The sequence below is a fragment of the Syngnathoides biaculeatus genome, chromosome 19, assembly GCF_019802595.1.
Source record: "Syngnathoides biaculeatus isolate LvHL_M chromosome 19, ASM1980259v1, whole genome shotgun sequence".
NCBI lineage: Eukaryota > Metazoa > Chordata > Actinopteri > Syngnathiformes > Syngnathidae > Syngnathoides > Syngnathoides biaculeatus.
This window is the reverse complement of record NC_084658.1, coordinates 11005244-11031440: the sequence shown is the minus strand read 5'-3', so window position 1 is coordinate 11031440 and position 26197 is coordinate 11005244. Positions and strand designations below refer to the sequence as shown.

Below are 26197 nucleotides of genomic sequence, written 5' to 3'. Positions count from 1 at the left end.
TAAATAAATAAAGAGCGAGAGGATGACCTGCGTTGTCGATATTTTCACGCTCGCAAGGTGCTGCGGTGACCTTTGGGTTGTGACGCAGGTTTTGTGCTCCGATTGGACACTCTGGGATGCTTGGTCGATAATGTTCACAGCTGTTTACGGTCTGAGGTGGTAGAGCTGCTGGCTTTTGTTTGCTGTGTCCCTATTTTTATATTATTTTTTTTTTTATATGTCTCCATCGCACAGAGCAGGAAAACGGCCACCCGTCTCTAAACGTCGCGGCACATGTACTGTAGGTATTCCTAACAAGGCTTGGGTCACCAAGAGGCTCAGAAAATACATCTTACAGATTCCGGAAAATACATATGTATAAAAAGTGAATTTTTCAGACTTTTTAAAATGTGTTTGAGACCAGAATCGGTTTAATCACAACCAAAAAGTCACTTCATTGGAGAACAAATGCGAATGTACTCTTGAAACAAAGGTTTAATTAATCATATTTACAGTGGACCCCACAATTCGAGGGGGTTTAAGACAGAGCCCTGCTGTGAACAGCAAAAATACATGAATAACTCTCTTGTTGTAATTGTAATGGGAAAATAATAAAAAAAAAAAAAAAATTCAGAGAATAAGCGCGGGTTCACTGTTCACTGTTCACTAACTTTTTTTGTAAGTAGTGTTTATGTTCCTGTAATGAACTGCCATTCCTGGCTTTTGATTGTTCACCAAAAACTACAAAAGTAAGAATATGGTTCCTGTTTTGATGCGTACTAACCGTTCGTGCGAACGCGTTTGTTTCGAGCGTACCCCCAAAATTAAACATAAAACGAATACGAGCAGTTTCAGTCGAGTGAAACCTGAGCTTGAGCCGCAAAAACTACAATGAATTGGGGCCCTTGTAGTTATGAGCTTAGAGTGCATGGATTTTTGTACATTAAGTCACCTTGGGCTTTGAAAAGAAAAAGGGAAAAAAAAATAAAAAGTACAAGGCTGCTGGTGACTTTTAAGACAAGAATGAGGGTTTGTGTGAGTTGACATTCCAGAGGTGCTGTAGGTTTCTCTTTTATTTTGTTCTTTTAATACAAATCCCAGAGAGATGACGTTGCTAACGGAACACGCAAGACACACAGCTACAAGTGCCACGGTAGGTTTTGCTCGTATTACACTAACACCACCAATCACTTTGTCCTCCAAGGCCTAGACAGATGAATCCATCACTCGAGTCACTAATCCTGTTCATTTAATATCCTATTCATTTCTTGGGACATGAAAGGAGTTTCATCCATTTTCTAAGCCGCTTATTCTCACAAGGGGTGCGGGAATAAAATAAGTATGTGAACACCCTGCTATATTGCAAGTTCTCCCACTTAGAAATCATGGAGGGGTCTGAAATTCCCGTCATAGGTGCATGTTTACTGTGAGAGAGATATTCCAAAAAGAAAAATCTAAAAATCTAAATCTAAAATGTATGATTTTTAAATGATTTATTTGTGTGATACAGCTGTAAATAAGTACTTGAACACCTGGCTATCAGCTAGAATTCAGACCCTCGAAGACCTGTTTGTCCGCCTTTAAAAGTCCACCTCCACTCCATGTATTATCCTTATCCATTATCATAATTCCACTCACCGTGTTTGGAGGAAGACAAATGATGAGTTCCATCCCAAGAACACCATCCCTACTGTGAAGCATGGGGGTGGTAGCATCATGCTTTGTTTTTTTTTTTTTTTTTTTGCACACAGGACAGGACGACTGCACTGTATTAAGCAGAGGATGACCCTGCCCTTGTATTGTGAGATTGTGGCTGGGTCTTTCAACATGACAATGACCTGAAGCACACAGCCAGGAAAGTCAAGGAGTGGCTCCGTAAGAAGCACATCAAGGTTCTGGCATGGCCTAGCCAGTCTCCAGACTTAAACCCAATAGAAAATCTTTGCAAGGAGCTGAAACTCTGTGTTTCTCAGCAACAGCCCAGAAACCTCTCTGATCGAGAGAAGATCTGTGTGGAGGAGTGGGCCAAAATCCCTCCTGCAGTGTGTGCAAACCTGGTGAACAACTACGGGAAACGTTTGACCTCTGTAATTGCAAATGAAGGCTTCTGTACCAAATATTAACATTGGTTTTCCCTTATTTGCAGCTGTATCTCACAAATCGTTAAAAAAGCATACATTGTGATTTCTGGATTTTTCTTTTTCGATTATCTCTCTCACAGTGGACATTGCACCTACGATGAAAATTTCAGACCACTCTATAATTTCTAAATGGGAGAACTTGCAATATAGCAGGGTGTTCAAATACTTATTTTCTTCACTGTAAAGCCGAGCGACAGGCAGACTACGCCCTGAAGTGGTCACCAGTCGGTCGCAGGCCACAGGCGAGTGTTCCACTACACCATCAGTGACAAAGAAATTGATTTCAATCTCTGGATTTTATTTAACGCCCAGGATTACAGACTGTTACACGGTTGAATGTTCCTTCGAAACCAACGTAGAACTAGGTATGAACTCCACATGAGCAGACAACATCAAAATATCATTTGAGAAGGCGTTTTTACACATCACACTTTTAAGACGAGGCTTTAACAATCCCTTCAACCAACCAACAAAGGGATGACGTCAGATTAGATCGCTTCAAAGATATTATTGAAGAATTACAACCGAGCCGTACTTCTTTGAAAATATACATTTACTTAAATTCTCATTCACAGCCTACTTATCATTGCAGCTCGTTTAATATCTTCCAAATAAATGCTCAAAAGGGTGTTTATGCAAACGAGCTGCTCAGATTCAATGGATATGGTGATTTGGCAACCTACAAAAAAAGAAATAAAAAAACAGGGTCGACGTGGAACAGAACGACCGTGAGGGTATTTACTGTACATCCAATGACAACTACCGTCTTTAAAAGGGAACGCGAGTCAGACAAATAAGCAGCAATACGTCAACACGTCACAACGCTATTAAGAAAAAACACCGTAGACAAATTCCCACGTTGTTAAACACCAAGGGCGGGGTCAAACTCAACGCAAGCAGATGCGGAATTTCTATTGCCCGTGTAACAAGCTGCATTGAATTCATTGTTTTTGGTCTCGGTGTTGCAATGGCTTTTGACACAAAATAGCAACGGCAGACATATCCGATGATTCAAAATGTACACCGGAGCGCGAACTGGCAACAGAAGCAAACACGACTCGAACAAACGCCGAAACCAGGCGCTACCTGTGAGTTTGGCTGTACAGTTTACAAACACCTGCTGTGAAAATGTTATCACGGGCTTCGAATGAATCCAAATGCCAGGCTGACAAACTCGTGACGAGGGATGTAATTGAGGATTGTGGTATAATACTGCATTGAGTAGATCTCTGAGGACTCGAGTGAACGCGGGTACTTCATTTTCCACCAAAAATAAAATATTCAGTGTTTTTATGTGGTTTTGTTGTTTTTTTATGCTTCATTATGTTTTTCTGCACCTTCCAATATGTAAATATTTCCTTGAAGCAAAGTGACCTGATTGAAGATATTGCAGGCAAAAATGAAACGGTATGGACACATCTCTTAATGAGTTATTTCGACATTTAGGAGGTTGGGTTGGACTCATTATTTCTCATGGATCTCATTTCCACTGATGGAACCTAAAGAAGATAGTCTATGGAATGCTGTTTGTGCATTTATTCGATATTTGGTCAATAAACCGCAACTTTTTTCACACGCTTTCAACCCTGCGGTTTATGCGGTGAAGCGGCTAATTTTGTGGATTTTTCTAATGGCCGCAAGGGGGCACTCGTGCGGAAAAGGTAAGAGTGAGAACGGTGGAATATATGTGGCGAGGAAGTGACTTTTACCGGTCTGGCCCTGTTAGCGCTGCGCTAGCATGTTACTGCCATGTCACAGTGACTTTTACCGGTATGTTTTTTTTTAGCCGGCCCTGTTAGCATGACGCTAACGTTGGCGGTGCTTAACTCTGTGTACCGTTTACCGTTGTAAATACAGTGGTGCCTTGGTTCCCGATCACAATCCGTTACAGAAGACGGTTTGAGAACCGATTTGTTAAAAAAAACGGATTAACCGCCGCGCGAGTTATGTTATTTCCGTTTCTTTTTTTTTCTTTTTCGTTCGAATTGACAATAACAAAGCGCATCTTGGGTGAGTCAGCCGGTCTGGCTGTGACCATTCTATTATTTACGGGTTTTTTCGCCGGGGTGGGAATTCACAACAAAGTGCGTCAATGGGTCAGTTGGTCTGGCCGTGCGCGTTCTGTTATTTCCGGGTTTTGTTAGAGGCGTTCGAGTTCCGATTTTCGCTCAAAAACCGATGTACCACTGTATCTCGTGTTTCACTGTGGGCACTTGTGGCTTTTACACATCTGCGGCGTATGTATGTACCAAATGGTATTTCCTTTACAAACGAGGCTTATAACCAGGTGCGCTCTGTAGGCCGGGAATTACGGTACTAGTTTTCTTTCTTTTCACTAGCAGGAAAAACTGCGCCTAGTGCACAACAACGTGCTACGAGTAACGTTTCAAAATGTATTGGTTGACATCTAATGGTTCATGAGTGGCGCACAGATGTCAACTAATGCAGTTTTGTCTCATTAGTAACATGTAGTTATCCTATAGTGAGGACCAAAAGCGGACTAGTACACGGAGCATTTGAGGGTTATTGAGAATATTGATTAAATGCTCAGCTTTTCATAGGAACAACATTCTTGATTTTGTTAGTTTAGGGGATAATCTTGAACTTTTGATCAACTATTTTTCTGCTTCTCTGTTTTGATGACCTCTCGCTTATGTAAACAAAAGTTCCTGTGCTGTGTATTGGTTCCTAAAGCTGTGGCGGTTCTTGCGGCGGGGTCCCCAACGACTGGGCTTTTGAATTACTTCGTTTTTCCACAATGAAAGAGTTTACGATTGGCCCCAAACAAAAAAGCTCATCACGGATGGTCCGTTTCCCGACACCGACGCTCTACACCGGATGGACGAGAAGTCCAAGAGTTGTTTTCTGAGGCGTTTGCGTGTTCACGTGTTCAGAGGGCAGGCCATGAAATGGCACCAGATGGTCGAGGCTGGGTTGTTGTCGGTGTTGTGCGCGGTGTTACATAGCTTTGCTTTTCTACTGGACTTTTTTTTTGGGTGTGCATAGTACGAGCTTGGGTATGCTCGGCCTCCTCTGACACAAACAGTACACACACACACACACACACACACACACACACACACACACACACAGCTGCGTACATGCACAGCAGCTGGCAAGAGGAGTTTGTTTTTTTTTTTTTTTTAAAGCACTGGCACTTTCCGGTAACAGCTGGACTGGAAGGCATGATGGCAGCTGATTGTTGTTGTTGTTTGTGTATTTTAGCAGAGTATAGAAAATAGACACATTTATCTACTGTAAATTGCATATGATGCAGCATGTTTGCCAAAACTGAACCAGTTCGTCGTGTCCAGTTTTAACTTTTCAAAAGGAAAAAAAAAAAAAGAAAAAGATGCCCTGCCACTCAAGAGAAAAAAGAAAAATAATAAATTAAACTGACCTTTTCCATCTCCATGATAACACCGGCGGAGATGGGGAAATATACACGAGTAAGAAAACGAAAACCGGGTGCAAAATTGGTGAAGCGATGACAAACAGGGTGTCGTAATACTCTGGTCCACGCTTCGGTCCCCAGTGCTACTCACTCACACCATCTACCATCTGATGAATAATAATCATGCTTGAATACTATCCATCACAGCTGAGCTTCAAAGCAACTTTTCAACTACTCCAGGTGAAGAATGACTTCATTTTACTCCTCTCGGTACAACAACAACAACAAAAAAAAAATGCTTAAGAATGATGGATGAAGAACTTCCTGCATGTTGTATTAATTTCCAGTTTGAATAGTTTTCAGTTTCGATGAACCAAGCTGATTAAAAATGACTACCCGTGCTGCGTGTTTCTCACTGCCAAAGTCAAACTAAAGATGGTTAACCCCGGACTAGAATGAGTTAGTGTTGTGGGAGCACTTTGTATAATGACATTTCTTCCAAGAATGTGTTGGTAAATCGTCTCCGCGGATCGGGCTAATGTGACACATCGCGTTAGCGCAAATGTTTATCGAATGAGGCGAGTAGCTTATAGCCCAGTGAAGTGAATAGTGAAAGGCTAATATACAAATGAGGCAGAGATGATGAATATGTAAGGCAGCTCAGCGGCTTCTCAGGTGATACCAGCTGACCGTCTGCTGTTGAATCTACCTGAGGATGTCTGAGCGATGAAGGCCAGACTGGGATGGACTCCCGTCGCCCTAATGGGTCTTGAAGAGTCTTCCTTTTACGAGTAAAGGAGCGTGGAGGAAAATAGGCGGAGGCTTCCTTTAATGCCACTCTTAGTGCCCTCGGGCACTGCCGTCCCTCATCAGATTCTGCCATTTATCCGCCCACTCATTCATCCATCCATCAATGGATTCCGGTGTCTTCAATTGCAAATGCAGAACTCACCACTGAGTGAGTTAAGGGTGAGAAAATGAGACCACTGGGGAAATAATGTCTTACCTTCCCTTCCGATCCAGAGAAGGAAAAAAAAAATGAATGAATAACAATGTCGATGATAATGCGAATGATATGGATGCCAGTCTGAAGTGTGTTTGGTAGCTCGCGATCTACATCTTGATTCCCTCCTGTTGGCTGAGCTGGGACAGGGTCTTCTTAATCCGCAGCGCCGTGAGCCGGGCAGCGCCGTTTGCATACCAGCACTCTCTCATGATCTTAGCCATTACGCGTAACGCCTGCGGAGAGGAGAGCAAACGCAAAGCTTAACTTCATTACGGCACTACAACCGGTGAGGTCACACGTGTACCGGTACCCCAATTGAAGAATTATTCATGCAATTAAATTCAAGCTACAAGGCAGTGGGAGATGGTGTAAAAACTAAAGAAAAAATTATACACTGTGTATTCAACCAAACAGCATACTATAACTCTCACAAAAGTCTTAATGGTAACACATAATTCAAAATACATCAGGCCAGGGGTGCCCAGACTTTTTTATCCCAAGATCTACTTTTCAAGCAGTCAGCCTCTCACGAGTTACCGACGACGGGAATGGGGGAGGGGGGTGATGATGATGCTCCCAATGTTATGTGATATATTATACTATAAATAAACATATATGTATATTGAAAATACATAATTAGCTTTTTGTGCACTGTATTGTCTGTGCTTTCATCCAAGATGGAATTTTAAAATTACACACCATCTCATCCTGCATTTTCTAATTTGGCTTCAGACCACAACTTTTCCACTTGGAAAAGAGAAAATCTCATCTAGTTTAATCGCTTTTTCTTCGATTATTTACATACTCCAACAGTCATTGCATCTTAAAACAACAGCATTTATTTTTTAATCACGAAAGTAAACATAAGCAGCATGTCTAGCTCGTCTTTGCTCTACGTTGCCCAGACTGTGTTGCTAACTAAAGCAGCGGTGGGAGACACTGTCATTATAAAGCATATTGATGGGCTGCGTAAGTACTCCAACATTTGCAATTATGAGTGTACATCTTTTGGGGGGGGTGTAAGGTAAACTAGAAAAAAGAAAGTGTGGCGGAGCAGCGGTCGTTAGAGAAAGTTCCGTGTGCTGCCGAAAAGAAACCAGTGGCTTCTTCTATTCATTTTTTTACAGTATGCATGTGAATTGTGTCATTGGATGTAACAACCAATCACCCCTCGCTCCACAAACTGAATAGCTGTATGTTTCAATTTTCATTGGATTTTTTATTTTTTTTTTTGCGCAAAACTCAGAATATCTGCGAAGAGACTGGATCAGCGGTGCACAATTCTGCCTTAGGGTAACAAAATTAGCATTGATGTTGTGGGGTTATGCCCTTTGGGGAAAAGCAAAAGATGTTTAAACACAAACAGGGCGGTGACACCGTTGTCTGTCACCAGAAAATTTAAAAATAGCCTCTGCGGAAAACGACTAATATTACTCAAGCTTACTGAACAGTTGTGTCCGTCATTGAAATAGCTCATGATTTCTTTTACGGTCTTTTTTCCTTTTTATTGAATCCCAAAGATGCCAGGCCGTCAAGGTTGACACACTATTGAATAAAACATCAGGCTTTGCTGGTTTGAACATAACAGAGTGGCTGAGAAAAAAAAAACAAACATCTTTTGGCTAAAAGAAATGATGCAGGTAATGCATTTTTTATGTAAATTTCACATCCTTAGTTATACAACGAGGAACTGCAGTTGTGCTGGCAAGTCGAAGGGAAAGATTCAATCCAAAGTGTATAAACTGGTCTTTAAAGTCAGATGGGGGAATAAATGTGAAAAAATTTAAGAGTGCAAGTTCTGCTAAGAAACATGATTGTTGTTTTGATTACTTGTCTATTTATGTGATACAGTTAATGGACATTTACCCAAACAAGTGTTTCTAGCTGCATTTTTCTGTCAAGCATAAAGAAAATCTTTCTTGTCACAAAAGCCATGGGGCAGTACTGCCGCCGTCATAGGTAAAACAAATACAGTGGAACCGCCATCTGGATGCCTGCAATGATTTACTATTGCGAAACTGTCAAAAATTGCACTCGTAAAACAGTTAAGAAAACTTGCCTCTTTAGATAATAATGCTTTTACGATGTGGGCAGTTTTACTCTGAAACCAACTATTAATACTGTATTAATTGTTTCTTATGGTGGAGCTGGGAGTGCATCAGGGATCCACGCTGAGCCCCTTCCTGATTGCTGTAGTAATGGATAGGCTGACAAATGAGGTTAGACTGGAATCCCCTCAGACAATGATGTTCGCAGATGATATTGTGATCTGCAGTGAAAGCAGGGAGGAGGCGGAGGCACAATTAGAAAGGCATGCACTGGAAAGGAGAGGAATGAAGATTAGCCGAAGTAAAACAGAATATATGTGAGGAGGGGGAAGAGTGAGGCTGCAGGGAGAAGAAATAGCGAGGGTGGATGACCTCAAATACTTGGGGCCAACAATACAGAGCAATGGAGAGTGCGGTAAGGAAGTGAAGGAACGGGTCCAAGTGGGGTAGAACAGTTGGTGGAAGGTTTCTGGTGTTCCATGTGACAGAAGAGTCTCCGCGAGGATAAATGACAGAGTTTATAAAACAGTGGTGATGATGTACAGATTAGAGACAGTGGCTCTGAAGAAACAACAGGAAGCCGAACTGGAGGTAGCAGAAATGAAGATGCTGAAGTTCTTGCTTGGAGTGAACAGGTTGTATAGGATTAGAAATTAACTCATTAGAGGGACAACCAAAATTGGATGTTTTGGAGACAAGGTTATAGAGAGCAGACTACGATGGTTTGGACATGTTCAGAGGCGAGAGAGTGAGTGTATTGGTAGAAGGGTGCTGAGGATGGAGCTGCCAGGCAAAAGAGTGAGAGGAAGATCAAAGAAAAGGTGGATGGATGTTGTGAAGGAGGACATGAGGACAGTGGGTGTTAGAGAGGAAGATGCACGAGATAGGCTCAGATGGAAAAATATGACATGCTGTGGGAACCCCTAACGGGACAAGCCGAAAGGAAAAGAAGATACGTAAATACATTTGTAATCTGAGAGTTCAACCAAAAAACCAGGAACATATTTTGTTCGGCATTACATAACTATGCGCACATACACAACATATGCAAATGTCGTAAAATGGCTTAAATTGTATCTCTAATTCTCATCCACTATTTCATCTTAAGGTGCAAAAATGCCACTTTTATTACCTCGCAGCTCTGCCAGCGATTGGGAATGTTAGGGCGAAGCTTCTGCTCACAAACCACCTTTCTCATCTCCTCCACTGAAGGATCTGACTGAACCAGGTCATAGTATGGCAGCTGGTAGTCCTCGTGGATTCCTGAAAAAATATTTTTAAAAAATAGGTCCAATTGCATCCCTTTCCCCTAAGTAATTTATCTGCTGTACCTTTCCACCCTATCCCTAATAATATGTGTGTCAATTCTATAAATAAACTGTACTCTTTTGTTCTATTTATCCACCACTCATGGAATCAATCATTCAATCTTCCGGTCATTCAAGCAGACCAACACGCTCCGTCCTCACCTCCCATGGAGCAACGACTGGCAATCTCCCAGAAGACCAATCCCATGGCGTAAATGTCAGCTCGCTTAAAAGATTCAAAGTGTTTCATGTTTATGGAGTCGTCCAGGACCTCTGGAGCCATGTATCTGAAAGAACAAAATGGGCCTGTTGTGAATGTCATGGTGGGACCAATACTGTTATTTTTAGAAACTGTTATTTGTTGGGAATAGATGAAAAGAATTCGACATATCAGGTCTGAACTGAGAAATTGGTGGAGGCTACCAGAAAAAAAAAAAAAAAAAGAGCCAGATACCAACAATACACCAAATGTCAAGCTTAATTTACCCACGCAGTCAATCCATATTGCCCTTAGAAAAAATGCACCAATCAATTTCAGTCCCCATCTACCAAAAAAAAAAACCCAAGTGAAAAATGTATTTTTAATTTAAAAAAAAAAAATGGCAGCTGATTTTCTGACATCTCTCCTTTCATGCCCGCATGCGTGTGATCTGGGTCTGTGTGTGGTGTGCGACAAAATCTGCAGCAGAGTGTAAATTGAATTTCCCCTCGACTGAAATCAGCATAATAAATTACAAATACATTTAAAGGGTTTTTCAGAGATAGTACAGTATATATATTTTTTATTTCCAAATAAACACTGCAGAGCACGATTTAGTAGTTCCCAAAAAGAACTTATGAGTCCTCATATTGCACAACATAACGATGGTGCACAAAAATATAAATAAATATATACATTTACATACAAATGTATACTTTTAAAAATAATGCCATCAATATTGAACTGCCTGAATCGGTTCCACAGGGGGGGAAAAATGTACAGGGTAATCTTGTGAATAATGAAATGCGAATACAAAGTGGTTCGTCGTACACTTTGATTACAAATTTAGCCTCAGGTGGGGGTTGATGGTTATTTGTATGAATAAGGAATAGAAAAAAAATTCATTTTTGTTGTTTGGTTCACCTAAGAATAAAGCAAAGCCTTAACTTTTATAGTCCAAACAATCAGAGGCTTGGAAGATTATGTATTGAAGTTTTGTAATTATCAAATAAATCCAAAAGAGGCTGAAAAATCATATTATACTATATTTGTGACTGCCTCATGGGCGGAATCTTGAGAGCCCAAGTGACCTCATCTTTTAACTGTCTGACATCTCCAATGGGTTGTGCTCAGACTGACACAAGGTCCACCATCTGGACTGGGACTGCTGACAACCATAATGGATGACTGACATGTGGTGATGCTGATTAGGTACTGAAAAGTGAAAATGATGAAAGACAAAACCAAAGTGACCAAAAAAAAACATCTGTTTTCATAGAAGGTTTTTAAATAATGTTGAAAGTTAAAGAGAACCTCCACAGGTAAAGACAAAAAACATGGCACGTGTATCACGACTGACCTAACAGCCGCTTACTAGATCAGGGATTGCCTATGCAGCAGCTGTTTACCTTTTCGTTCCAACTCTGTGATTTGGAGCGATATCAATTGTGTCAGTAGCTGAGTCGTGGCGAACAGCGAGACCTAAATCGGCAATGCAGCAGGTTCCGTTCTTCTTCACCAGAATGTTCTTCGACTTCAGATCTCGGTGAGCAATCGCTGGCTTACCTGGGGAGAGTCGTATATCCAAGACACTCATCGTTAACTTGCTCAGGGCTGATTGATTAGGAAATACAGCTCATTGGAAATGCAGACCATGTCCTAACACGTACATTACTGCGTATTTACAGGAAACCGTCTTGGAGCTGAGCAACAATGACACTATTTAAATCCAGAAGCCCATTTTATGTAACCTGGATATCAGAGTGGCCGGGGTTATCAAGACAGGGAGATGCTTTTATTTTTGAAAACTCCTTTCAGATTACTTTAGAATAGAATAGATGCTACAGTGGAGGCTGGGGTGAAGATATGCATCCATTAGATCGAGCTGTACGAAAGGCTCAGTATTGACCCATATATAAGGCGCACCGTCGGCTTTTGAGAAAATTAAAGGCTTTTAGGTGCGCCTTATAGTGCGGAAAATATGGTAATCGGTGGATGTGTTATTTTGGTCATATTGTGACAACATCACTAATCGTGATTAATTTTGGTCATGATATTTGAAATCGGAATTGTCATATGGTTTAATCTCTACCCATGGATGCATACCGTATTTTCTACACTATAAGGCGCACCTCCAATGAATGGCATGTTTTAAAACTTTCTCCATATAAAGCGCACCGGATTATAAAGCGCATAGAATAGATGCTACAGTCGAGGCTGGGGTGACGGAATGCATCCATTAGATGGAGCTGCACTAAAGACTCAATATTGATCCATATATAAGGCGCACCTCCAATGAATGGCATATTCCAAAACGTTCTCCATGTATAAGGCGCACCGGATTATAAAGCGCACCGGAATATAAAGCGTATAGAATAGACGTTACAGTAGAGGCTGGGGTTACGTTATGCATCCATTAGATGGAGCTGCACTCAAGGCTCAATATTGATCCATATATAAAGCGCACCGTCAGCTTTTGAGAAAATTAAAGGCTTTTATGTGCGCCTTATAGTGTGGAAAATACGGCAATCAGTGGATGTGTTATTTTGGTCATATTGTGACAACATCACTAATCGTGACTAATTTTGGTCATGACATTTAAAATCAGAATTGTCATATCGTTTAATCTCTTCCTGTATTTTAAGATCTGATGATGTGTTTTCATGTGGACAAACAACGTTAGAAACCCCTGTTGTTTTTTGCTGTACAGTACTTCCTTTTGACCTTGTATTTGTTGTCAGCATGCTGTTACCACCGTTTTATGGTACACAGCTGGGCAAATGTGTACTGTTAAGCTTTTTGAGTCTGACAGTGAGCTCTTAATTTAAGTGGGGGGCCTTGTATTGCGCAGTCTGACCTTGGAGTGAACTTAAACTGCTGGGACACCCACTGCTGGAAAGATTAGCAACTGTCTTGAATGTTTTCCACACGGAGATTATCCTTCTCAGTGTAGAAAGATGGACTCCCGAATAAATTGAAAATGGCCTCAAAAGTCTTCCCTGAGTAATGGGTGAGCAACAAACACAGCAACCAATTTGCTGGTGTTGGTTGTCTTTGGCATCATATTAAACAGACCTGAATCTTGCTAACTAGTAATGCAAATATGCTCCAATAAAAAAGTAATGCTGTGCATATCTTTCACAGGCAGCTTCATCTTATTAGGGTGTGCGTGTTACATAAATAACAACATGGTGTCAAATGTTGTGCTGTTCATTTGTTTTTGCATTCAGGAAATTTAAAGACAGAGAGTGCCATATGCTTTGGAATTAATATTTAAAAACTGAAAGCCCCCTGCTTCTACTTTTTGACACCAAAAATTGGGGGATATTGCACCATCAGCGGTTGCACCCATGACACTTGACGTGGCAAAGTATAAAAAAAGGTCTAACTGTTGGAGAATCTCTTCAGCTCTCTTTGCCTCAGGCAGGTTCAAGATTATTTTCACGAGTTGTGAGTGTGCGTGCGTCTAGAGGCTTGTGCAATTTTTCGACATGGTTAATGGGTAAGAAGTGATGTTATTTTGTGTTATTTTCATTTTCTCTCTCCGGGCCTAATGGAAAGTGTACAAAAGAACTCGCCAGCCTTGCTTTATTGAAAAGATTCATGATCATTATCGTTCATTATCATTCATTTTGGCATCCATCTGTTTGAGGAAATTCTATTCCAGGTATTTCGAAGAGTTGATTAGCGTTTTCTGAAAGGTACGAATGCTTGCATTAATATTCAGGGTTCCACTCACCTTGTGTGCCGACGATTTCCATGTGAAGGTGGGCCAAGCCACTGGCTGTGGACAGGGACAGCTTGATCATTCCTTCAACGGTGACAGTGTAGCGGTTAAGGTAGTCAAACAGCGAGCCGTGCTCGTGGTAGTCTGACACGAGCCACAGCTGAGTCCATGTCCCATTATCTACGGACAGGAAAAACAAAATGTGGGATTTGTGATATATATTTAGTACAAAAGGCAATAAAAACCAACAAAAAATGTGTATTTCTATTCCTTTAGGTTAATTAGTTTACAAGTCTTGTGACAATCACTTAAGAGGAAGTCAACTTTTAAAAACGTATCTAGAACAGTGATACCTCCAATTGATTCCAATTGTGGTCAAGCGACACTAAGCAGGGAAGAACAGTTTCTTCACATGATCCCAACACCAACAATCAGTGACTACCATGTCAGTCACTCACATTTGACGAGCAAATCGCCATAGTCGAGCATGAAAACTCACGCGCGTAAAATTTGTTAAGAGTCGAAAAAATAGATATTGAAAAACGTTGCATATTTTGTGAAGTGTTGACATTAATTTATGTGTTTATTTCATAAACATTAACAAAACAAGCCTGGTCCTAAACAATCAGCAGTCACCCCGAAACAGGAAATGCGAGTTAACCGTTCTGAGCTTGTTCGGAACTGATGCCAAAAGTGCACGTTCAGAGCTGCTTCACGTACTGTGAGCGCATTTACGTTGAAAGTAAACAGCATCAAGAGCCTCGCTAAAGGAAATTCAGTTACACTGAAAACATTTCTGGGATATAACACAGGTGATGTTTCGGTATCTAACTATAATAAGTATAAGTTTCTGATTTACTTTGACTTGATCTAAATTCTAACGTTGGACTAGTCTGTCCATATATCTAAATGCGAACGGTCATTTTCCCCGTGGTACGCGTTGTCTTGAAGTTCAAAACTTTTTCCCTCGACATTCTTTAGGAAGATATAGATCATCTACTGCCAGCTTTCAATGGATTGACAATAGATACCGCCGTAAATTATACTAGATTTAGGATGAATGTTTGTTACAATGTATCGCTAGGTTGTTGCCATTAATGCAGATTACGTTGAACTAAACTTTCAGCATTTTCGAAAACATTGCGGGCAAAGACCGTTAATGTTTATTCCTTGACAGGCCAGTGCATTTAACTTTTTTTCAGATAAAGTTCGTCAGATCAAGAATTTTTATTGATGAAAAATGTTAAATACTGTTTTATATCATGTTCTACTAATGTCAGTTGAAATTGGAAATTATTTCCGAGTTTGAAATTGCTGTTTTCTATTTTTGTTATGTATTTGTTTATTTTATTTTTAATTTACAGTTTTGTCATATTAATCCACCAAGTTATATTCAGATCTTGAGATTCCATCCCTAATCACACCCACAACTTTATCTGCGAGCACGACTGACCACACCCGTACATTTTTCAAATGTGATTGACTGCCATGTCCACTCTTAAATGACTTTTAAAAATTTTTTTAACTTAAATATTATAGTACCAACCTCAATTTAAAAACCTCTGCCGAAACTGCGACAAATAGGAATTCAAGTAAAGTTTGAGTATTCAAGATTCAAGCAATCCTCACTAGATCTTAGTTCAACCACCATTTAAGTATTAACACAAACCAGTAACAGACGTGTGGCGGTAATGCACACCATAAGTTGTTTCCTGACTGCCAATAAATCACAGAAGATGAAAGAGGAAGCAGGAAATGAGTCCACGCTGTTCTAATGGGGATACCCAAATTTTCTAATATACTGAGCAAGAAGGTTATTGCAGCCGCAGGTTGACAGGACTAATAAATAAAGAAGTTTACGAAGGCGAAGTTCAGAGAAAGTAGTCAACTGCTGAGGTCAAAGAGCTACCATTGCCACCTGCTGTCAAGGGAAGATCATTTAAGCGACTTTACATGTTACAGGGGAAAACTTAAATTAGCCACTTCTGGCAGCTCAGATTGAAAAATGAGATCGGACTCTAACTCTCTCATTATGGGTCATTAAAGATAAGCGGGTTTGAAGGACATGTTTTTTAATTTTGTTTTAACCTATTAACAGTGGATAAACTTGTAGCTTGCATGAAACAATTACACGAAACAACATATTTACATGTAATTTTATGCAACCATAATATATGTACTTTTATTACATGAGATGAAGTGGAGAATAACGTAAAAAAAATCTGAGGATGAACAATTTTCATTAAAAGACTTGTTCACTTTGGATGCTCTACTGTGCTTGTCCTGGGAATAGAAGCATTACTGTCTGAGAGTGTGATACACAATTGATGGGATTAAACACAAGACCCGGGAGACTAGCTGGCACATATCCTAAGGCTATGTTCTGAATTGGCTACCCAGCAGAGAACATTTTAAGCCTGTAAAATTTGACACGTGATACATCCGAATGCATTTTATTGAAAAACAAATTTCTGGGTAACTTCAAATGAAAAAAAAATGCCAGCATGCACCAAGTCAAACGTATGCATTTTTACTTTGGTGTGCAGCAGAGTATTTAAACACTCAACCTTCAGGATCTCGAATGTTTTCTCTCTTCTTTTTCTGTGGCTCACAAGGCCTTTTTACAAGGCTAGGCAGCTAAGGGACTAATAAGCCATTATTATACTGCACTGCACCTCGCTGCGACATCTTATTTTAAATGCAAACCTGTGTTTGTGTGTGGCCTGTCGTACTTGTTTTGGAATTATGGAAAACACACAGGAAGATCTGCTGTTGCATTATTAGTCTGTCTTTGTGTACTGTATGTGGATGTTTTTTGCTGTTGTTCAACATTGTGCTAATGTCTGCGCCGTCTTCACTGGGGAGTTTTACTCCTCCACACTGTCTAAGCAGTCTGTCTACGCACCGAAGAACCGCCTGCACGATTTCACCTTAAGCAACAGTTCCCTTTGTACTCTGAAATCTCAAAACTCACCTGGATGCAAGCTGCCAACGCGTGTAGTTGCAGATGAAGACATTGTCAGAAACGTCTATTTTAAGGCACCTTGAATTGATTGCTACGCTTAGAGGAACCCCATCAAACTTTCAACATTTTTATTCCTCTCTGAAATGGTAATATTTTTCATCTAGCCTGGATGTAGTTGGTATGCTGAATTTGATACTCCACACATAAGTGCCCGTCAGACCAGCACGCCAGTGCGCGTTAGAAGAGCTCACCTTTGTTGTCTGCAGCGATGAAGCCCAAAATGCTCTCATGTCGCAGCATCACAGTCTGGTAGATCTCAGCCTCTCGGAACCAAGATCGTTCCTCCCGGGAGGAGAAAATCTTTACAGCCACTTCCTCACCGCGCCATTTGCCTCGCCACACCTCCCCGAAACGCCCCTTCCCTATACTCTCCTGGAGAATGATGGTCCTGGCAATGGTTCTCTGGACAAGAAGTGGCAGGCCTGAAGATAAAGAAGGTGGCCATTTAATTTTAATCGCTCATGTCAATGGCAACTTATTTAAGAGAAGGTAAAAAAAAAAAAAAAAAAAAAACAAAGTAAGTGAAAAATGACACATTTTAATATTGCATTAACAGGCCAGGAAATTAAACTGCAGGAAAGCTTGTTGAGCTCACTGGGTTCAATCATAAATTTGGCAATCTGCTGAGAAGGAAACAAAACATGGGAATTGATTTCAAATCCTCTGCCGATACTAAGAGGCCCAAAACAAACCCTGAGTCTGACTGAGAAAAGTAATTAAAAAAAAGCCCACACTGTTATGGCACACCTCACATTTACACATTGCACCAGCAACACGCACAATTGCACATCTTGCAATATGGTGTAAATAGCTAGAAGGACTGGATCCAAGTGCTCTCTTGGCAGCGTGCACTAGGTGCCACAGAGAGATGACTGAAGCCAGAGCAGATGAGCATGTGAGACTTGCCGATACACAGAGAAAGCATAAATATTTGCAACTACTACGGTAATCTCTGAATTCCTGTAGCTTGACTAAATAAAATACAGTCAGATATGGATAAAACCTAAGTAACTTAAGGCTTTTTATACCCCAAAAATTATTGGTTAAATTACCGTAATTTCCATTAGCCGTGACTTTTTTCCACATGCTTTTCAACCCTGCGGTTTATGCTATTAATTTGTGCATTTTTTTTCTAACGGCCGCAAGGGGGGACTCGAGCGGAAAAGGTAAGCGTGAGACCGATGGAATATATGTGCAGAGGAAGTGACTTTTACCGGTCCGGCCCTGTAAGCGCTGCGCTAGCGTGTTACTGTCGTGTCTCAGTGATTTTTACCAGTATGTTTTTTTGTGTAACCGACCCTGTTAGCGCGCCGGCGTTAGCGTTTAAACTCTCTATGCACCGTATTTCTTTGTAAATATCTCATGTTTCAATGTCGGTTTCAGTGTGGGCACTTCCGTCTTTTACACGGCTGCGGCATATGTATGTACCAAATGGTATTTCCTTTACAAATGTATTGGGTGAGGCTTGTAACGAAGGTGCGCTCTGTAGCCCGGGAATTACGGTACAATTGATATTCAAACAATTTTTGTCACCGTGCTGTTCAATTTTGACAATGTGAGACCAAAACAACACCTGACTATTGAGCAAGAGTACCTCACCATTGTGAGACTTCAAACAAGACGTTCCCAAAGCGAACTGAGCTTAAAGCGTCATTAGCAAGTTGCAACAGAGATACCGAGCAACTGGAAGAGTCACAGAAAGGCTGAGGAGTTTGTCGACTCATGGCTCAAACGCGTGTTGTGAATTTCGCCATTCAGCTTTTTGTCAGACAATGGTCAATTTCAAAAAGTAGTGAAACATTGACCAGTTGATTAACAACTTTACCCATTAAGAATGCAGTTTACACTCATCCTGAAATTATCCACAGAAACAAAATATCACTCACCTTTTTTGAATTAACTCAAGCCAGATCTTCTGGCCCAAAGTGAGTAATTGCGTACATTATGTCATGAAATGCCACAAAGCATAAAAAAGGGAACATTTCACCACGAATACTGCCATTGCCAATTTTGACTTGTGTGCATTTCTCCGCTGAGGATAAATGTTATGGGTGAATGCACAGACAATGAGGGATGAAAGTTAGTTTAAATAATGCTCTTTTTGCTCTGCATCATTTGACGGCCATTGTGGTTGACAGTGCAATTTATTGTCGGGCATTTGCCTGATTAAGTGTCTAAAAAAAACCTTACCTTTGGTGAATCAATTGTATTTTCTTGCTTTAATGCGATACTGAGGCCGAACTCCACTCATCGAAATCAATTCAAATCCCTGATTCACGGTACTAAACAGGATAGTATAATAAAAGGATCACTACCCTTTCAGCGTTGCTCTGCATTGAAAATGTGCCTTTGGCAACCGTTATTTGATTTGGTAAAAACAGACACAGAGAGATACTGCAATGAGATGTTTTCACACTTTGGCCCATGTATTATTCACACTTGATCTGAAATTAACCAAACTGCAATTGCAAGCAGACCAAGACCACCTTTTCAAGCAATCTTGGTCTGCTTGTATGGTGCACAATAATACAGGTGCATGCGGTTTTTTTTTCTTAAACAAAATAGATACAGACAGACAAGACATATGGACGACCAAAATTAGTTGGTCAATGTTGCCATACCTGATCCTGAACCTGAGGTGGTCATATCATAGATTAGGTCCTTCAGTGTTGTTCCGACTGTGATGAATGGGTGGTCCATGGAGGGATCCTCCTCATTGGGTACCCGGTGGTGGTGGTGATGGTGGGCCCCTGCCCCGCCGGCCCCCAGCCCCCGGTGGCTATGGCAGGCATAGAAGGCCAAAACGAGCAGCAAGCAGAATACACACACTGGCCCAGCAATCACCGCAGCAAGAGCTACTGGTCCCAGAGATGGGGTCTTAGCAGTGGGGACTGCAGGGAAAAGAGGGCACAAATAGACACCGGACATTAAAATATTTAAGAAACTATTTTAAGCAATGTCCTGTTTACGGAATATGCTAAGTGACAACTGGAAAATAAAATCTAGGAAAGGTCTAGTGAGGTTAAAAAACCTTTTGGAGAGGCTACGTTGGAGCATAGTGAAAGCTGAGAAAGTGGCAGACGTAGCAGTGACAGGCTGAGGCCAACAAGCTAATAGGGCAAGTAATACACAGCCACGGTCTCCCATCTGTTAGCCTGATATAAGTGCAAAAGAGCAAGATTGTGTGTGGATACACAGAAATGTGGTCTCTGAGGTAACAAGATTGTCTTTATCATCTATGGAAATTAACGTAAATAAATGCAAGCTCCCCAAGGCTATACAGTGCATCTGAATCAGTATTCACAGTGCATCACTTTTTCTGTGGACTGTAAGCACGATCAGTAATTCTTCGACACTGGCTCACCAATAGCACATTAGCAGCCTGACATCTACCATAATTTCTTGTGAATAATGCACTTCCACATATGATACGCAAGCCCAAAGTTAACCTTTCTACATATGTATAATGCAAAATTCTGGAAAACCTTTCTACCTATGTATAATGTGTTTTGACAATGCAGGATTTTTATTCCACCCATAAAGTATTATTTGTATTTTGTTTTTTTCAATGAACTATTCGAAACTCAAGCACTTTATTTGAACATGTAACACTTTAATTTTATTTACTTGCTCTTATTTTGAAATTCACAGCCCAACTTTTATTTAATCAATGACAAATGTTAGGTGCAACTGTCATTCAGGAGAACAGTTCTCATTCAGAAGGTGGGCTCTGTCCTGGGCACAGAGTTAGATGGCCTGATATCTTTGGCAAAAACAAAGATGCTCAACATGCCTCTGCCCATTATAGACACTCCACAGCATCTACTGCAAAGCACTGCTATCTCCAGGCAGAGGAAAAGCTTCTGTGATAGGCTGCTATCACTGCCCTGCTCCACTGACAGAGAGATGAACCCCTTCCTCCCCCATGCCTTGCAACTTTTCAACTACACCCTGGAAACGCTTTTACACTTCCTTGCCTTTGTACTGTTCTCTCAACATCTTGCACACTGATAACCATGAATCTTATTCTGTTCCTTCATGTCCCACTGGAATTGTGACTTCATTCATTTCTGGATTAAAAAAAGTCATAAAAGATGTTTTCACTGAAGATGATTTTTCATATTAATTATTCGGCAGGCCTGCTTTGATGTCTGGTATGTTGTTTTCTTTGTGGGAAATGGAACAGTGTGAAAAGTGAATTTCCCTGGTGGATATCTTTCTGTGCTTTTGGTTCACGTTGTGGCACCTCCCACACTGTGCAACGTCACGTTTGCGATTTTATGTTGGAGTCGCGGACAAAATTGTTGCGAAAAGTTGGCAACTGATGAAAAGCAGTTGCAGAACAAAGCACAGTGTGTAATGCAAGTGAATTCTTCAGTTGCAGAGTTGTATAGGGGAGGCAAGCAGATATCTGCAAAACATTTGAGGCTTGGAAGCATATTCAGTAAGATTGACTATGATTGCTTGCACTTTTTTTGCTATACACAGAACAGCAACTCATGTTGTGCCTTTGTTAGTGGGAATTAAACTTGCTATGTTATCAACACTTAATGCTTTTGTATACTCTCTCCTCTCTGTTCGCGAGACTTCTCGTTTGTGTTAGCAGTGCACGCCAGTGGTGCTCCACTTTGAATTACAGAAGTCGCTAAAGATTCTCCTAAAAGCTAAACTAGAATTAGTCCATTTTATTGATCCTCCAGCAGAAACTTTAAAAGAAGCTAAGATGAAACTCAAGATAAAACAGCCAGCAAAAGAACCGGGCAGCGAATGCCACTGTGGCTCTCTTTGATCCTGAGGTCACCCCAAGGGGAAAACAGTATTTGGATTTGAAGCCAGATCAGTGGGTGCTACTTGAAAAGCATGTCTGAGGGTTGCAACCTTCCGAATGTGGTACAGTTCACGTTAATGGACACTCTTCCTCGGGCTGTGAAAAGGCTGCAAAATTCCATTATCACAGAAGTTTTGAAACGAGCCCAGGAAGACTTCCTGTTTGGTGCTGAGAGATGGCAGTATGAATGTTGTGGCAACGCGGCAAAGAAAAGAAGAACTCTGTTCTTGCAGCTGCCATCTACCCGTGATTCCAAACGTTTATCAGAGCTGAAGATGACACGAGGGTTCAAATGACAATTGAAGTTCTTCCCATTAAACAGGGCACGGAAAATGAGATAAAGTGAAGAAAATAAGTATTTGAACACCCTGCTATATTGCAAGTTCTCCCACTTTGAAATCATGCAGGGGTCTGAAATTTTCATCCTAGGTGCATGTCCACTGTGAGAGAGATCTAAAATGATCTAATCTAATCTAATCTAAAAAGAAAAATCCAGAAAATCACATTGCATGATTTTTAAATGATTTATTTGTGTGATACAGCTGCAAATAAGTATTTGAAAAACTATCACCTAGAATTCTGACCCTAAAAGACCATGGGGAGTCGTGGGAGAAGGTTTTGTGGTCTGATGAGACCAAAAGGGAACTTTTTGGTCATAATTCCACTAACCGTGTTTGGAGAAAGTCAAATGATGAGTTCCTTCCCAAGAACACCATCCCTACTGTGAAGCATGGGAGTGGTAGCATCATGCTTTGGGGGAGTTTTTCTGCACATGAGACATGACGACTGCACTGTATTAAGGAGAGGATGACCGCGGCCATGTATTGTGTGATTTTGGGGAACAAAACTCTTTCCCTCAGTCAGAGGATTGAAGATGGGTCGTGGCTGGGTCAATGACCTGAAGCACACCGCCAGGAAAACCAAGGAGTTGCCTTTGTAAGAAGCATATCATTTTCTGGCATGGCCTAGCCAGTCTTCTGGATTTTTATTTTTAGATTATCTCTCTCACAGTGGACATTCACCTACGATGCAAATTTCAGATCCCTCTATGATTTCTAAGTGGGAGAACTTGCAATATAGCTGGGAGTTCAAATACTTATTTTCTTCACTGTACATGGTTGCTACCCTATAGAAGAACAGAGCGAGAGAGAGAGAGAGAGGCGAGTGCATCGAGTAAAATATAAATCAGCCCTTAATGACTTCCTATCTAACTCTGTTTAGGTTAAGAGGACATAGCCTTCCAAGAGCGCTGAAGAATACATGAAATCAGGAATGAAGTTGAGAAATACATTGCATTAGCAAGCAGAACCCCAAACTCTCAGAAGGTGGACTTTAAATGTTTTTTTCCCCACAATGTCAAAGCCAGCAAGATCTCCCTTTCCTGGAAAACATCCACTCTCCTCTCTAAGAGTGAATCTTTTCTTCTGCAGCAGGGAATATTTGCTTTCAGAAGAGAGCGAGCCTCACTCAAGACCATGTGGAGATGCAGACTTCCCTCAGCATTAATAACATCTGAGGTGGAATTTAACTATTGGGGGCCGTGGGGGATTGTATAAGACAAGGGCAAACATCTTTTATAGAAAATATTGCGGTATTCCTTTTTATATAGCCATCTTGAATGTCTTTTTTTCCCCACTCAAAGGGGACATATTACGGAACATTTACTGTATGATTGCTTGCACAGTACACAAAAGTTGGGCCTTTCAAGTGCTTACACAAGTGAATAGTTTGTGAAAACACTTAAAAAATATGTCAATGAACAAGGTGTTCTGAAATTTGTCCAAGTGCGACACCACAATTCAAAGGTGCCAATCCATATCATCAACTTTCATCAGCATTCTGGATATTAAATCTGGAACATTTTGATTTTGTCAGCAACATTTGTATTTTGTCAGAAACATTTGCAGAAGTGAAAACAACCAAACTGTTAGACATCACTTAAGGAGTCTCCCACTATGAACACATCATTGGGTCTCTGCCGAAATAAGCAGAAATCAAAAAATGTATTAGCAAGAGAATAGTTAGTGGCCAGCACTGGCCACTAACTTTTTTCGTGCTCGTATATTTTTTTTCCATTTAACGTCTGTTAACATTAGTAATTTCATTGAAAGTCCCCTGGGAAAAAAAATAATTTAAAGCTCCGTCCAAGTCTTCTAGGAACAAACTAACAGTGCAAGTTCATTTTGAAAATATTCAAAGAATTATGTGTGGTCTCACCAGGGACAACGGTGAGGTCAGGCTCCTTGTTGCAATAATCTGTGGTACAACAAATCGGAAAAAGGACTGTGTCGTGCTTGAAGGATGGGGCACAGATGAAGGGTCGATCCCGCGGGAACAGTTCCTTTTCGGGAACACAATGGCGCAGCTCGGTCGTCAACCGGTTGCCTGTCTTGCGGATATTGACGAAACAGACGCCATCTGTTGTACAGCTTGAGTTGGCACTGCAGCGCTCACAGTGACATTGGAGAGCTGTGGGGAGAAGAGGGAAGAAATGGGTGCCAAGTTACAAATGAGATATAACTTCATCAAAAGTAATGTCTCAATAGAAAACACATTTTCACTTTACCCTGAAGAGAAAAAAATTATATATATCATTTGGAAAAGAAAAAAATGCGTGCATTGATATTAAATGAACAGAATGAATCAAGAAAGCCATGTTGGGTTACATTGTACGCTTTAACTATTCAAAGATAATTTTTTTTTTTAAATGTATAGCATCTGTAGAAAGCCCACTTATTTGATCAATTTCAGTGCTGGAAACCTACTAATTAAATAGAAGAGTACTAAGATCTCTTGTCCCTTTTGCTGAAATATTTGACTCACTAAAAAGCACATCAACAGTGTAATATTGACACAAAGCCTTTGCAAAAACTTGTAGAACGTTAGAAACCCTTTTCACAAAAGCGGATGCAACAGTAGTTGCTTCAACATTCAGATACAATACGTGCACCAGGAAGCTGGTGACTCGTGGGTTCCACTAATAACAAGTCACTTTGGCCTCTAAATTAAAGACCGATGGCAACACCCTGTTGTCTTACTACGACGGCCCCCACCAATGCAGACATGCGTTCTAGTTAGGAAAAAACATACGCGTCGGAACAATTCAATCAGCTGTGCCGAAATAGCTATTTTTACACAGCATTATGGTCCAAAATAAGATGTCACATTTGGAAAACTTGCATGAATGTTCTGTGATGAATACATGTTTTCTAGCATCGAGCGCTGCAAGACATTTGGGCATGGAAAACCCAGGACGGAATAAGACGAGACGTCACTAAAACTGTACTTACATAAGCCACACTGATGGGGATGGGAATTTTTACCATTACCACTTAGTCTTTCACGATCACACAAACACACACAGTTCTTTTTTGTTATCTGGAGTGTACTGAACATTTTTAAAAGTACAGTACGAGGATCTAGAGTATCAGCCTTCCTTTTTTAAGTCAGTATTCAGTATTTTTGCTGTATAAAATGATAGCGGTTAAAGGATGAAAACAACAGCAAAGCACTATGAAGTTTAAGAGGGGGCTGAGAAAATGAAGAACCGCAAAGAAAATACAATTTAAAAAAAATTCACAATTTCATTTTGTCTATTGGTGTAGATTAAGTGGTATGGACTGATGCATTCTAATGCATGCATGCGACAGTCAAGACACAACATGCCTGAGAGAAAAGCAGCAACATGACAGGAGCAATAATAATCAAACCGAATCGTAGCCCTCTGAATTGTGATCAAATCACTTCATAGATTCAGACTTCAGAGATTCATACCCCTTGCTACCTGCGTGTGATGCCAGTCCCTGTGATATCTCAATGGGAATCTGGGACGTAACGCAAACCTCCAGAATGTTAACACTCTCCCCCACATAGCCAGGCTCGTCACAGGGCACCTCCAGAATGTGGAAGTGGAGAAGATGGTATGACCTGATGTGAGGCCAGCCCTCAGCCCAGATGAACATTTGTGGGATCGGCCTGGACACGCTGAATGTGATTTGAGTGACCGACGCAACCACACTGGGAGAACTTCAACTTTTCAGATGAGTCATGGCGAATTAATAGATGATAAAAAAAGCATGACAGGAATAAACAAAGTTAACACAAGCACACCCTGTCACACTGCCATACTACTTTGTATATTCCACAGTCTCTATTACACTACAGTAGTCGGTGTTTTCCTGCTTTCAGTCTTCTCAAATAAGAAATTTAACAACCTCATGCAAGTGATATGGCTGCCCCCAAAATCAGTATACATATCTTTTGTTTTTATTTAATTTCAGGTGTCATTTCAGATAGACATATAGCTATCATATTTCAGAATTTTTGTAAGCACATCACTTCTTCAAACTTCAAAAATCAAAAAAAGCTTGATTCAGTAGATGCTTTAGAGGGTGATAAAGCTTTACATGTATCAACTTCATCTTGTTGAAAGGCCTCAGGATTATGGTGCACGTATGGAAATGTGTGAATCGCCCCACCACCATTACCAGAATAACCCTCAACTGTTGGAAAACTGTCAACTCTGTGGTCAGATAAACACAAA

General features: G+C 40.7%; 1 protein-coding gene across 1 annotated transcript in view; it reads right to left on the bottom strand.

The window, feature by feature from the left end:
* Positions 1–4037: 4037 nt before the first annotated feature.
* Positions 4038–26197, bottom strand: part of tgfbr1b (transforming growth factor, beta receptor 1 b) — a 36289-nt gene continuing 14129 nt past the window's right edge. Inside the window, exons 2-9 of the mRNA XM_061804893.1 lie at positions 23872–24123; positions 19448–19717; positions 17018–17248; positions 13814–13981; positions 11484–11640; positions 10038–10162; positions 9701–9831; positions 4038–6753 (exon numbers count right to left, since the gene is read on the bottom strand). Coding sequence (XP_061660877.1) covers positions 6628–6753; positions 9701–9831; positions 10038–10162; positions 11484–11640; positions 13814–13981; positions 17018–17248; positions 19448–19717; positions 23872–24123 — 1460 coding nt within the window. The 3' untranslated portion in view covers positions 4038–6627. The remainder of the gene's footprint in view (positions 6754–9700; positions 9832–10037; positions 10163–11483; positions 11641–13813; positions 13982–17017; positions 17249–19447; positions 19718–23871; positions 24124–26197) is intronic.